Source organism: Cucurbita pepo, chromosome LG17 (assembly GCF_002806865.2).
Source record: "Cucurbita pepo subsp. pepo cultivar mu-cu-16 chromosome LG17, ASM280686v2, whole genome shotgun sequence".
Lineage (NCBI taxonomy): Eukaryota > Viridiplantae > Streptophyta > Magnoliopsida > Cucurbitales > Cucurbitaceae > Cucurbita > Cucurbita pepo.
In genome coordinates this window covers 5,750,543-5,764,718 of record NC_036654.1, presented here as the reverse complement: position 1 = coordinate 5,764,718, position 14,176 = coordinate 5,750,543, and the positions used below count along the sequence as shown (strand labels likewise).

At 39.0% G+C, this 14,176-nt stretch overlaps 4 protein-coding genes and 3 non-coding genes across 7 annotated transcripts; 4 read left to right on the top strand and 3 right to left on the bottom strand.

Annotated features, from left to right (window-relative positions):
- The first annotated feature begins 208 nt into the window (after positions 1-208).
- LOC111778796 (peroxidase 5-like) lies at positions 209-1,939 on the top strand. Its single transcript, XM_023658771.1, has 2 exons — positions 209-451; positions 1,169-1,939. Exons 1-2 carry the CDS (start codon positions 209-211, stop codon positions 1,937-1,939), a joined length of 1,014 nt encoding a protein of 337 aa, XP_023514539.1.
- Positions 1,940-2,795: 856 nt separating this feature from the next.
- Positions 2,796-4,658, bottom strand: LOC111779185 (peroxidase 5-like). Its single transcript, XM_023659275.1, has 2 exons — positions 4,370-4,658; positions 2,796-3,676 (listed from the first exon to the last, which is right to left on the bottom strand). Exons 1-2 carry the CDS (start codon positions 4,583-4,585, stop codon positions 2,903-2,905), a joined length of 990 nt encoding a protein of 329 aa, XP_023515043.1. The 5' UTR covers positions 4,586-4,658; the 3' UTR covers positions 2,796-2,902.
- Positions 4,659-5,703: 1,045 nt separating this feature from the next.
- Positions 5,704-6,191, bottom strand: LOC111779043 (autophagy-related protein 8i-like; the record flags this gene model as incomplete). Its single annotated transcript, XM_023659096.1, is given in 2 exon segments — positions 5,704-5,961; positions 6,073-6,191. Coding segments are annotated over 2 exon segments (208 nt in total), but the record flags the coding sequence as incomplete, so codon positions are not given.
- Positions 6,192-8,131: 1,940 nt separating this feature from the next.
- LOC111778243 (autophagy-related protein 8i-like) lies at positions 8,132-11,379 on the bottom strand. The gene is made up of 6 exons (XM_023657949.1): positions 11,320-11,379; positions 11,147-11,202; positions 10,475-10,527; positions 9,758-9,814; positions 9,120-9,181; positions 8,132-8,396 (listed from the first exon to the last, which is right to left on the bottom strand). Exons 1-6 carry the CDS (start codon positions 11,357-11,359, stop codon positions 8,308-8,310), a joined length of 357 nt encoding a protein of 118 aa, XP_023513717.1. The 5' UTR covers positions 11,360-11,379; the 3' UTR covers positions 8,132-8,307.
- An 85-nt stretch (positions 11,380-11,464) lies between these two features.
- On the top strand, positions 11,465-11,537 carry TRNAF-GAA. Its single transcript has one exon. It is a non-coding gene; the product is annotated as a tRNA-Phe (tRNA).
- An 86-nt stretch (positions 11,538-11,623) lies between these two features.
- TRNAF-GAA lies at positions 11,624-11,696 on the top strand. The gene has a single exon. It is a non-coding gene; the product is annotated as a tRNA-Phe (tRNA).
- An 86-nt stretch (positions 11,697-11,782) lies between these two features.
- TRNAF-GAA lies at positions 11,783-11,855 on the top strand. Its single transcript has one exon. It is a non-coding gene; the product is annotated as a tRNA-Phe (tRNA).
- Positions 11,856-14,176: the final 2,321 nt, after the last annotated feature.

Sequence of the window (14,176 nt, the reverse complement as noted above, 5' to 3'; positions counted from 1 at the left end):
ATCGAAAGAGTACAATATCTGTTAGCGGTGGGCTTGAGCTGTTACCATCCAACTCGTAAAATTCGAACAAAACAAAGAGAAAAAGCCAAAAGCATACGAACAAGAAAGCCTCCTTATATAATATGCAGCCTTTGTTAACATAAGCTAGATTAAGGTGACCATATAAACTCCCTATCTTCATCCTTTCTTTAAAATTTAGGTACCAAATATGAAGGGAAAGTTCAAAATGCTGAGTGATTTGAGTGGAGAAGCAAAGCTTAAAGCTCTGTTAATGGTGGGCATAGTAATGGCATCCAAAGTTTATTGTGAAGAGCTCGAATTAGGGTTTTACCGTCAAACATGTCCTTCGGCCGAACGCATCGTGAGAGACGCAGTGGAAAAGGGAGTCGCTATCAACCCTGGAATGGCTGCTGGCCTCATTCGTTTGCATTTTCATGATTGTATCGTTCTTGTAAGCCCATTTCTCGTCCCTTTTCTATCTTTCCATGGTTTATTTTGTAACCGTTCAAGCTCATTGCTAGCAAATATTGTTCACTTTGACCTATTATATATTGTCGTCAGCCTCATGATTTTAAAACGCGTCTACTATGGAGAGGGTCTAGCCCAGCCCTATTTCGATTAGTGCCTTGCAGCATCCAGTAACTGGGTTTGGTTCCATTTGTAACCGCTAGCAGATATTGTTCACTTTGAACCTGAGCTCTCATGACTTTGGTTTTGGTTTCCTTAAAAGGTCTCATGAGAGTTTATGTTCAAAAGCGGACAATATCTACTAGTGATAGGTTTAGATTGTTACAAATGGTATCAGAGATAGACGGCCGTGTGCCAACAAGGGCGCTAGACCCCCTGGTAGACGCGTTTTAAAAACCAAACATTGAGGGGAAGCTCGAAAGGAAAAGCCCAAATAAGACAATATCTGCTAGCGGTGAGCTTGAGTTGTTACAAATACTATCAGAGCAAGACATCGTGCGGTGTGTCGGCGAGGATGATGGACCCCCAAGGGGATGGATTGTGAGATCCCACATCAGTGGGAGAGATTAACGAAACATTCCTTACTAGGATGTGGAAACCTCTCCCTAGTAGACATGTTTTAAACTTGTGAAACTAACGGTTATACGTACCGAGCTAAAACGAATCATATCTACGAGAACTCTAATAATATACATGGCAGGGCTGCGATGCATCGATACTCCTCGACAAAACGTCGCAAAACCCTGATTTCGAGAGAGACCGTCCAGGCAACCCCTTATTACGAGGCTTCGAGATAATCGACGACGCCAAATCCCAGCTCGAAGCCCAATGTCCACAAACAGTTTCTTGCGCCGACATTTTAGCCTTTGCAGCTCGAGACAGCGTCGCTACCGTCGGACAATTCACCTACGCCGTCCCGGGTGGTCGTCGGGACTCACTCATCTCCCACGGGGCCAAAGTCGCCGACAACCTCCCTTTTCCGACAACCGACATCGGATTCCTCAAACAACACTTCGAAGAACGAGGGCTGTCGCTAAGAGACATGGTGGCGCTTTCTGGGGCACATTCCATCGGAAGGACAGCGTGTGCAGAATTTTCCGACCGGCTTTTCTTTTTCAACGGCGTTGACCAAAACAGCACCGACCCGACTTTGGACCCGAAATTTGCGGCCTTTTTGAAAGAGAAGTGCCCGTTGGGTAGTGGGTTTGATAAGACGGCGGATTTGGACAACGTGACGACAAATCGATTGGACGTTCAGTATTTTGAGAATTTGAAGAGGAATTTGGGGGTTTTGTCGTCGGATCAGGCGCTGGCAAGTGACTCTCTTACGGCGGCGATCGTGACGAGATACCAGAAGAATAGAGTGGTTTGGATGAGAGATTTCGCGGCGGCGATGGTGAAGATGGGGAAGCTGCAGGTTTTGACCGGAACTCAAGGGGAGATTAGAAAGAATTGCCATTTTAGAAATTAGCTTCTTCGAGCTCTGTGTTTGAAATTATTGAATGTGGCTCGGTTTTAATAATTATGTGTTGGATATGGTGTACGATCGAAATATGTCGAAACAAACAGATTAAGAATCACTCGAAAAAAGAGAGCTTTTTGAGCTGACGAACCTTAAGCACATATGCTTTTTAACTCTTAGTGGTTGATGTAAATTGTCATGTATTTGAATTGTCATAATTCTAATTTATTTTTGTTATTAAATCTTGTTTAATTCATAACCCTTTTTATTAATATTACCTTTTAATCCGTTAACGTATGAGAATTAGTTTGTCTAGTATTGTTTTGTGATTACAGTGATTCATATAGTGATTACAGTGATTGGCCACATTTGGCCACCCGTGGATATAGTGATTGTTAGACGAACACGACTCTCCACAATGGTATGATATTGTACACTTTGAGCCTAAGCTCTCATGGCTTTGCTTTGGGCTTCCCCAAAAGGACTCATTCCAATGGAGTTAGTATTCCTCACTTCGACGTGGGACTTCCATCATCCAACAGTGATTACAATGATTGGCCACATGTGGATATAGTGATTACAGTGATTGGCTACCACCTGTAGATATAGTGATTACAGTGATTGGCTACCACTCGTGGATATGGAAATTTATTCTTTTCTGAACTGCGTAAATGTTTGTTTAATTTCTATTTGTGGGTGTGTGAGATTGATCTTGCTTATGCTTTTGCTAGAACAATTGGGTATCATAACATTTTGGGTATGGCACTTGGGTACAACAAGTGGTATCATATCATGAAGATTGTAGCATTAGGACACAATAGTTGTAAGCATTTGAGATTTTCAATTCTGTTGGTTGTCGTAGCTGTGAAAAAATAGAATATTTAAAATCAATGAATGAATTTGAACAAAACAAGAGAATTGTTGTTGTTCCTATGAGAAGCTTAATTGGGTGATCAAATTAAATGTCTGAAATCAATTCACAAAGCTACAATGGCGCCTGATCTCCCCTTGTGATCCTGTAAGAACGTCAATGGAACCCATTTTAACCATGGCGTTTCCAAAATTAGTAGCCCATTTAGACCCATACCTCGCATTATCCATCACCATTTTCTTGGTGGAAGAGCTACTCAACAATGTCTGATCGGAGCTCAACACCCCACGACGGTTCTTCAATTCAACATAGTACCAATTATCCAAACGATTACGGCTAAAAAACTCGAGCGCCACCGCCGGTTGCTCGCTCCGGCCACCGCCATTAGGCGGCGCGCACTTGGTCTTCAAGTACTCTGCATATGAGGGGTCCATGGAAGGGTCTTGTGGGTGCGTTGCGTTGAAGGAATAAAGGCGGTTGGAGAAGGCGGGGCAGTGAGCTACTCCAATGGAGTGGGCGCCGGAAAGTGTCACCATCTCCGCCGCGGACAGCCCTTTGTTGGCGAAGGACTTGATGAGTTGGTCGGCGTTGGAAGAGGGTGTCGGGAGGGTTGAAGCTTCTTGCTTTATTGAGATACGGCCGTCGCGGCGGCCGGCTGGCACTGTGTAATTGATGGCTCCGACTCTATAGGCAGTGTCGCGGGCAGCGAAGGCAAGAATGTCGGCGCAGGACACGGTGTTGGGACATATGGCCTCGAGTTGGGCCTTGGCTTCGTCGATTACCTCGAAACCTCGTAAGCTTGGGAAGTTTGCTGGATGGTCTCTTTCTGCTTGGTTTTTGGGTGTGGATTTCAGCAGCACTGACCCATCGCAACCCTGAAATTGCACTCCCCAAAAACAAATATGAATCACTATTAAATCAATAATGAATAGAATCAAATAATAATCAACATGTGAAATTTCTTAATATATATATATAATAGTACGGAGACGAGATTGGGCAAGGTCGGTGTCAGATCCCACATCGGTTGGAGTGGAGAATAAAGCATTCTTTACAAGGATGTGGAAACCTCTCCATTGAGGGAAATCGGGGAATCTTGGAATGCAAAGCCCAAAGAGGACAATATCTACTAGCGGTAGACTTCGGTCATTACAAGCAATGTGCTAGCGAGGAGGCTGAGCTCCGAAAGGGAGTGGACACGAGGCGGTGTGCCAACAAGGATGTTGGGCCTTGAATGGGTGAATTGAGGGGGGAGGGGTCCACATCGATTGAAGAAGGGAACGAGTGTCAGCGAGGACGTTGACCTTAGAGTGGGTGAATTGTAAGATCCCACATCGGTTAGAGAGGGGAACAAAACATGGAAACCTTTCCCCTAGGAGATATATTTTAAAACCTCGAGGGAAGTCCGAAAGGGAAAGCCAAAAGAAGATAATATCTGCTAGCGATGAAATTGAACTGTTGTAGTCAGAGTGGGGACAAGGACTAGAAATACGACTCCATTTCTATTTTTACTAAATATTTGGAACAGTAATCAAATGGGTTTTTAAAAGAAAACTTAAGAAGCTTACTCTAACGAAACAATCATGGAAGTGCATTCGAATGAGGCCTGCAGCAACGCCGGGGTTATGAGAGATAGCTTGGTTGACAACACTCTTGATAATCGCCTCGGCATCAGAACAAGATGAACGGTAGAAACCGACACGTAGGGTGGCCGAAGCAAAATTAGAGAGAAAGATGAAGAAGAAGTAGATGGTACAAGGAATTGAAGAAGAAGAAGAAGCCATTGAAGGTGAAAGAATGAGAAAATGAGAGGAATAAGAAGAAGATGAAGGTGATAGCGTAGTTATAGGGAGAGGGTTTCTTATGCTAAACGAAAGCGTGTGTGTGATTATATAAGTTTATGAAGTTTTGTAGTAATGATGATTCATAATCGAGTTGGCGCTAGCAAAGCCTTAGTGGGAGATTTTAAGTTTTGTGGGGTAGTAGGTAGACACACACAATATACCAAACATTTGCATCTTGACCATGTTCTTTCTAACCTTCTTGTTTCAAAGGAATGGTTCGAATACGAAATCAAAACCATCTTTCAAACGTCACGAGCTTTGAAAATTTTGAACAATAGATCAAAAGTTCGAATCTTCAAATACAAACAACATCATAGAATAACAGTAGTTGGCTCTAGGCTTGCTCGATGATAGTGCGTTGTTCCTTGGTGACAATTTGTTAGTTTTCGAAGGCATAATACTATTGAACATGGTGGCAAGCTATCTCGATCAAAGCAAAAATGGTGCTTTGCAGGTACGTATTATAGATCTACAAACTCTGGTCTTTAGGAAATGTAATTTGTGTTTTGTATACCATTTTTATCGTACTTTATGTATATATTTTTTTAGAAATCGAACCAATTTTCTAAATTTTAAAAACTAAAAAAGAAGATAGTTTAAAGAAACAACGGTTGGAGAGGAGAATGAAACATTCTTTACAAGGGTGTGGAAACCTCTCTCTAGCATATGCATTTTAAAAACCTTGAGGGGAAGCTTAAAAGAGAAAATTCAAAGAGGACAATATCGGTTAGCAATGAACTTGGGCTGTTACAAATGATATCAGAGCCAGACACAGGGCGATGTGTCAACGAGGAGGTTGAGCCCCAAAGGGGGTGGACATAAGACTGTGTGCCAGTAAGAATGTTGGGCTCCAAAGGGGGGTGGATTGGATTGGAGGATCCCATATTAATTGGAAAAGGGAATGAGTGCCAGCCAGGACGTTGTGCTCCGAGGGGATTGTGAGATCCTACATCATTTAGGGAGGAGAACGAAGTATTCTTTATAAGGGTATGGAAACCTCTCTCTAGCAGACGCGTTTTAAAAACCTTGAGAGAAAGACCAAAGAGGACAATATCTCCTAGCGGTGGGATTAGGCCCGTTACAATATTAAATAATTTACACATTATACATACTAATGTCTACATGGTAAGAACAAATTTGTTCATGGAATATAATACTCACAACAGGAGAAGCAGCAGAAAGTATACAACAACTTCAGCATTCACAAATCTCAATCAGATTATTACCTTAGCCAAAGGTCTTTTCACTGCTGTAACACATGTACAGAAAGCCATCGTCGTCCTTGTATGATTCGTACACGGTACTCATTAAGCTAGCTGCAAAATTTGAGGGCAATTGTTTAGGATTAAAACGACTTGTTGCACGAGAATGCACGTAAAAATGGGCAGCAGCATCAGCTCAAATGTAATCCTATGTCCTAACCCTACCTGTTTGAGGCAAAGTATTCTTTACAAATACAAAGAGAGCTTTTCCAGGTGCTAGACGAAGCCTGGTGCTCAGGACATGGATGAATTGGCCAACAGACATGTCTCGAGGAATGAGGTACCTTTAGTCAATAACAAAACAAAAGACATTCAACAGACAAACCAAAACTAATTGACACAATATGTCATGTTATTTTAGGATCACAACTGGCTTTCAAATGTAAACCTAGGCAACATGTACAAAACCCCTGTTCAGATCCCATAGTTCTGCAGAAATTCAATGAAAATCGTATCTTACGAGACGAGAAAACGATGGAATACAACGTGTAAGACACTATGTGAGACTATGTTTTAATTTCCAAATGTGTAAATAAATAAATACCATGATGTTATTTTNTTGAATGGGTGAATTGAGGGGGGAGGGGTCCACATCGATTGAAGAAGGGAACGAGTGTCAGCGAGGACGTTGACCTTAGAGTGGGTGAATTGTAAGATCCCACATCGGTTAGAGAGGGGAACAAAACATGGAAACCTTTCCCCTAGGAGATATATTTTAAAACCTCGAGGGAAGTCCGAAAGGGAAAGCCAAAAGAAGATAATATCTGCTAGCGATGAAATTGAACTGTTGTAGTCAGAGTGGGGACAAGGACTAGAAATACGACTCCATTTCTATTTTTACTAAATATTTGGAACAGTAATCAAATGGGTTTTTAAAAGAAAACTTAAGAAGCTTACTCTAACGAAACAATCATGGAAGTGCATTCGAATGAGGCCTGCAGCAACGCCGGGGTTATGAGAGATAGCTTGGTTGACAACACTCTTGATAATCGCCTCGGCATCAGAACAAGATGAACGGTAGAAACCGACACGTAGGGTGGCCGAAGCAAAATTAGAGAGAAAGATGAAGAAGAAGTAGATGGTACAAGGAATTGAAGAAGAAGAAGAAGCCATTGAAGGTGAAAGAATGAGAAAATGAGAGGAATAAGAAGAAGATGAAGGTGATAGCGTAGTTATAGGGAGAGGGTTTCTTATGCTAAACGAAAGCGTGTGTGTGATTATATAAGTTTATGAAGTTTTGTAGTAATGATGATTCATAATCGAGTTGGCGCTAGCAAAGCCTTAGTGGGAGATTTTAAGTTTTGTGGGGTAGTAGGTAGACACACACAATATACCAAACATTTGCATCTTGACCATGTTCTTTCTAACCTTCTTGTTTCAAAGGAATGGTTCGAATACGAAATCAAAACCATCTTTCAAACGTCACGAGCTTTGAAAATTTTGAACAATAGATCAAAAGTTCGAATCTTCAAATACAAACAACATCATAGAATAACAGTAGTTGGCTCTAGGCTTGCTCGATGATAGTGCGTTGTTCCTTGGTGACAATTTGTTAGTTTTCGAAGGCATAATACTATTGAACATGGTGGCAAGCTATCTCGATCAAAGCAAAAATGGTGCTTTGCAGGTACGTATTATAGATCTACAAACTCTGGTCTTTAGGAAATGTAATTTGTGTTTTGTATACCATTTTTATCGTACTTTATGTATATATTTTTTTAGAAATCGAACCAATTTTCTAAATTTTAAAAACTAAAAAAGAAGATAGTTTAAAGAAACAACGGTTGGAGAGGAGAATGAAACATTCTTTACAAGGGTGTGGAAACCTCTCTCTAGCATATGCATTTTAAAAACCTTGAGGGGAAGCTTAAAAGAGAAAATTCAAAGAGGACAATATCGGTTAGCAATGAACTTGGGCTGTTACAAATGATATCAGAGCCAGACACAGGGCGATGTGTCAACGAGGAGGTTGAGCCCCAAAGGGGGTGGACATAAGACTGTGTGCCAGTAAGAATGTTGGGCTCCAAAGGGGGGTGGATTGGATTGGAGGATCCCATATTAATTGGAAAAGGGAATGAGTGCCAGCCAGGACGTTGTGCTCCGAGGGGATTGTGAGATCCTACATCATTTAGGGAGGAGAACGAAGTATTCTTTATAAGGGTATGGAAACCTCTCTCTAGCAGACGCGTTTTAAAAACCTTGAGAGAAAGACCAAAGAGGACAATATCTCCTAGCGGTGGGATTAGGCCCGTTACAATATTAAATAATTTACACATTATACATACTAATGTCTACATGGTAAGAACAAATTTGTTCATGGAATATAATACTCACAACAGGAGAAGCAGCAGAAAGTATACAACAACTTCAGCATTCACAAATCTCAATCAGATTATTACCTTAGCCAAAGGTCTTTTCACTGCTGTAACACATGTACAGAAAGCCATCGTCGTCCTTGTATGATTCGTACACGGTACTCATTAAGCTAGCTGCAAAATTTGAGGGCAATTGTTTAGGATTAAAACGACTTGTTGCACGAGAATGCACGTAAAAATGGGCAGCAGCATCAGCTCAAATGTAATCCTATGTCCTAACCCTACCTGTTTGAGGCAAAGTATTCTTTACAAATACAAAGAGAGCTTTTCCAGGTGCTAGACGAAGCCTGGTGCTCAGGACATGGATGAATTGGCCAACAGACATGTCTCGAGGAATGAGGTACCTTTAGTCAATAACAAAACAAAAGACATTCAACAGACAAACCAAAACTAATTGACACAATATGTCATGTTATTTTAGGATCACAACTGGCTTTCAAATGTAAACCTAGGCAACATGTACAAAACCCCTGTTCAGATCCCATAGTTCTGCAGAAATTCAATGAAAATCGTATCTTACGAGACGAGAAAACGATGGAATACAACGTGTAAGACACTATGTGAGACTATGTTTTAATTTCCAAATGTGTAAATAAATAAATACCATGATGTTATTTTTTTTGGGGAGGATGATCATGTGATAGATAGCCAGAAAAATAAGACAGACAAGAACAAACATTAACAATCTCGAAGAAAGAGAGCNGTACACGGTACTCATTAAGCTAGCTGCAAAATTTGAGGGCAATTGTTTAGGATTAAAACGACTTGTTGCACGAGAATGCACGTAAAAATGGGCAGCAGCATCAGCTCAAATGTAATCCTATGTCCTAACCCTACCTGTTTGAGGCAAAGTATTCTTTACAAATACAAAGAGAGCTTTTCCAGGTGCTAGACGAAGCCTGGTGCTCAGGACATGGATGAATTGGCCAACAGACATGTCTCGAGGAATGAGGTACCTTTAGTCAATAACAAAACAAAAGACATTCAACAGACAAACCAAAACTAATTGACACAATATGTCATGTTATTTTAGGATCACAACTGGCTTTCAAATGTAAACCTAGGCAACATGTACAAAACCCCTGTTCAGATCCCATAGTTCTGCAGAAATTCAATGAAAATCGTATCTTACGAGACGAGAAAACGATGGAATACAACGTGTAAGACACTATGTGAGACTATGTTTTAATTTCCAAATGTGTAAATAAATAAATACCATGATGTTATTTTTTTTGGGGAGGATGATCATGTGATAGATAGCCAGAAAAATAAGACAGACAAGAACAAACATTAACAATCTCGAAGAAAGAGAGCCTATAGCACCATACGTACAGGGTTAAAATCGAGACCCTAATTTAGAAATTCAATGAAAATCGTATCTTACGAGATGAGAAAACGATGGAATACAACATGTAAGACACTATCTGAGACTATGTTTTAATTTCCAAATGTGTAAATAAATAAATACNCGAAGCCTGGTGCTCAGGACATGGATGAATTGGCCAACAGACATGTCTCGAGGAATGAGGTACCTTTAGTCAATAACAAAACAAAAGACATTCAACAGACAAACCAAAACTAATTGACACAATATGTCATGTTATTTTAGGATCACAACTGGCTTTCAAATGTAAACCTAGGCAACATGTACAAAACCCCTGTTCAGATCCCATAGTTCTGCAGAAATTCAATGAAAATCGTATCTTACGAGACGAGAAAACGATGGAATACAACGTGTAAGACACTATGTGAGACTATGTTTTAATTTCCAAATGTGTAAATAAATAAATACCATGATGTTATTTTTTTTGGGGAGGATGATCATGTGATAGACAGACAAGAACAAACATTAACAATCTCGAAGAAAGAGAGCCTATAGCACCATACGTACAGGGTTAAAACCGAGACCCTAATTTGGAAACTCTGATTGGGCCGTTTGAAAAAAAAGTGAGTCACAATCGATAATTTTTCGACAATTTTGTGAGGAACATTGAAATTCGACGATTTCGACGCTTACGATCGACAGCCAGCACCCAAAAATGGTTTCTCAAACATTAACAAGAACAAACATGTTAAGAGTGTAATGCAAAGGTGATGGTGTCTGTTTCCATTCAATTGATTTTCAGAGAGAGGTACATGAAATTAGGAGAACTGAAACATTGAGGAAGCTTAGATATGCAGGAAGAACTTACTTCTTCTTTTCCATCTCAGGAAATTCACATTTCTCATATCTCTCGACAATTACCTGCAATGATACTCAAAAAGAACATCAAAAGGAAAACCATTAAATCACTTTCATGGATTTGGAGGAAATGAAGAACAGCAATCTAGCATTTACACCTCAAAAATATAAGAACATCACATAATTGAGTCTGCACATTAACTTCAGTGATATTGTTTTTTAGGAACAAAAATAGTGATTTGCTTCCTTCTATAGCTCTGTCCAAGCCTACCAAAATTGAAATCGCCTTGGCATCGCTTGATACAAAGAACAATCAGCTTCTATCCACGAGTTGAACAAAAATCCGGAAACAATTTTGTTCTTAGATAACAAAGAAAACATTGACTAAAATCATCTGATAACTTCAGCATTTCATTTCCTGAAAGAATTTATCTGAAAAGCATCCCCCATAACAAATTGCGCGAACAATCTCTAAGAAAAAAAACAAAAAAATCATAACGATAACGCTTCAACCAAGAGGAAACAAAGATAAACGCCTAAGGATTGGACACCTGCAGACTTTCTGAGTTACCTATTTCCACCAAATTCATAAATTCACCAACATCTATAATTTCTAAACAAAATGCAACAATACGAATCTTCTCAAATAAGAAACGCATAATGTGAGAATTTGGCAACTTACGGGGACTCGATCCGGATACTTGATCAAGATTTCGAACGACTCCTCCGATCGTTGTACTACGAAAAATTCAACGCCATGATTCAATAAGGATCTCCAAAAGTATCAAACTAAGAGAAAAATTGATGAAAAATAACGAAAATCATCTTGAATTTTAAGCCAAAAAAGTTTCATACCATAGGAGAACTCGTTCTTGAAGGATTTGGCTTTACCCATCAGAGCTCTCTGTTTGCAATGCCGTCCCAATGGATTAAAAAACGACAATAGTAGAGGAGATAATACATTATTATATTTACCTTAAATTTCAATTCAACTCAACAAGCGGGGATAGCTCAGTTGGGAGAGCGTCAGACTGAAGATCTGAAGGTCGCGTGTTCGATCCACGCTCACCGCAATGGCTTTTGCTTTTTACCAATGTTTTTCACCTTCTTTGAGAGTTTAATTGTAGTGATATAATATTGTCTTTCATCAGGTCATCAAGCGGGGATAGCTCAGTTGGGAGAGCGTCAGACTGAAGATCTGAAGGTCGCGTGTTCGATCCACGCTCACCGCAATGGCTTTTGCTTTTTACCAATGTTTTTCACCTTCTTTGAGAGTTTAATTGTAGTGATATAATATTGTCTTTCATCAGGTCATCAAGCGGGGATAGCTCAGTTGGGAGAGCGTCAGACTGAAGATCTGAAGGTCGCGTGTTCGATCCACGCTCACCGCAATTGATTTTTATGTTTTGAAATGACGAATGTACCCTTCTTTAGAGAGAGTGTGTGATGCTAACGCTGGACGCAATATTGTCTTTTCACCAAATATTTTCTGCTTCGTGTAAATTACCAGCTGTCTTTTTCTCGTTTATCCCTAAATATTTTCTCTCGCAATTTTCAATTTTATTAAATTTAAATATAAATACTTTTTGAAATTTTTATCCTGATTTAATAAAAATAAATAAATAAATTCCAAAAAAAAAAAAAATCAAATCTTAGACAAATTGAGTCCTATATTCAATCTACATCTAATATTCCTTAAATTAAAGTTATAATTATAATTTTATAAAATTAAAATCGAGATTTCTCTCTGTTAGTTAAACCAAGATGGAAATGGGATTTCTCGTCCCAGTTCCCGCTCTCAATCCTTCCAAATTTCCGCTCTGACCACCCCGCTTACTATATATATGTTACCTTCTTTCTTTACTCAGTAAACAAACATATAAACGTATGAAAAACTATGTTGTAATATTAAAATTTGAGTTTTCAGTAGAAATATAGATTGAAATAGGAGTCGGAACACGAAAAAAAAAAATTTATTGTGCTAAGTTGAAATTTTATACAAAAAGAATAGATTCATTTGCACAAAGTCATATTCATTGAATTTAAAAAGTAAAAAAAAAAATATAGTATGAAAATCATAATATTCCTAATTTTTTAGGCTAATTAATATTAATAATATATTATATTAATAAATAAACTCTATTAAACGAACAGGACTCTCCACTTTAAATATAAGTTCTCATGGTTTTATTTTGGGCTTCTCAAAAAGCCTCATACTAATGAAGAGTGTATTCTTTGATTATAAACGTATGATCATTCCCTAAATTAACCAATGTGGGACACTCTCATCCAACAAACTTAACTTTTAAGTTGAACCAAAGCCGATCGGGTCTAAAGCCAAGCCTACTTGGCAAAGGCGAACCCAACAAAGGTCCTTGGCTAACCATAAGAGGCTAACCCAAACTTTCTCCCACAGAAAGAAAGAGACTAGGAACCTTAGGTTAAAGTTCAATATAAATTTTGAACCGCGTGTTTCTTATCATATTAACCAAGTTTGACTTAGTATCGTACAAATGTACAGAGTTTTCTATATTTGTAGGCATTGTTTGTCGGTTATTGCTTCCCTTCGAATGTACCTCTTGAACTTAGTCCTCTCTTAAATGCATTGTCGAAGGGTTCTCAGTATGGTTGGTCCACGTGACAAGAAAGGCACCTACGTCGAAGGTGGGCCCGTAGGCTTTAGATCCTACTCAAGTCACATGCCCAACCTACAAAATAATTCAATTCGTAGATGTGATCGAATAAGATATTTATAAGATGAAAAACTGACTCGAAATAGAGTTCAACTAACAAAAGTATTAATAAATTTCTTATTTATTTTCATAGCAAATCGATAACACGAAGATTTTCAGTCCTCTACTTTACCAACTGAGCAATACCGGTCATTTCCGACACATTAGACATATTTTCAATAGCAGATTTGAACTAGTGACACGAAGATTTTCAGTCATCTACTCTACCAACTAAGCGATACCGGCCATTTCCGACACATTAGACGTATTTTCAACACCATATTTGAATCGGTGACATGAAGATTTTCAGTCCTCTACTCTACCAACTAAGCAATACAGGCCATTTCCGACACATTAGACGTATTTTCAATAGCAAATTTGAACCAATGACACAAAAACTTTTAGTACTCTGCTCTACCAACTGAGCGATACCGGTCATTTCCGACATATTAAACATATTTTCAATAGCATATTTGAACCAATGACACGAAGACTTTCAGTCCTCTGCTCTACCAACTAAGCGATACCGGCCATTTCTGACACATTAGACGTATTTTCAATAGCATATTGGAACCGGTGACACAAAAAATTTCAGTCCTCTACTCTACCGACTGAGCGATACCGACCATTTCCGACACATTAGACGTATTTGCAACACCATATTTGAACTGGTGACACAAAAATTTTCAATCCTCTGCTCTACCAACTGAGCGATACCGACCATTTCAGACACATTATCTTTATTTTCATGACGCGTGATCCGAAAGCTAGCATTAATTCACACGGCTTTAGATTATGAAATTAAAAGGGATTTTAAAGTGTGAAAATGTTGTTTTGTTTTAAAAAAGAAAAAAAAAAATTAAAAAAAATGATATATAAACAGAGAAATTGAAGAATTGAGTGTGTCGGTGGAGATCTGAAGAAAATGAACGTCCAAATGTCGGCAAAAAAAAAAAAAAAAAAAAAAAAAAAAAAAAAAA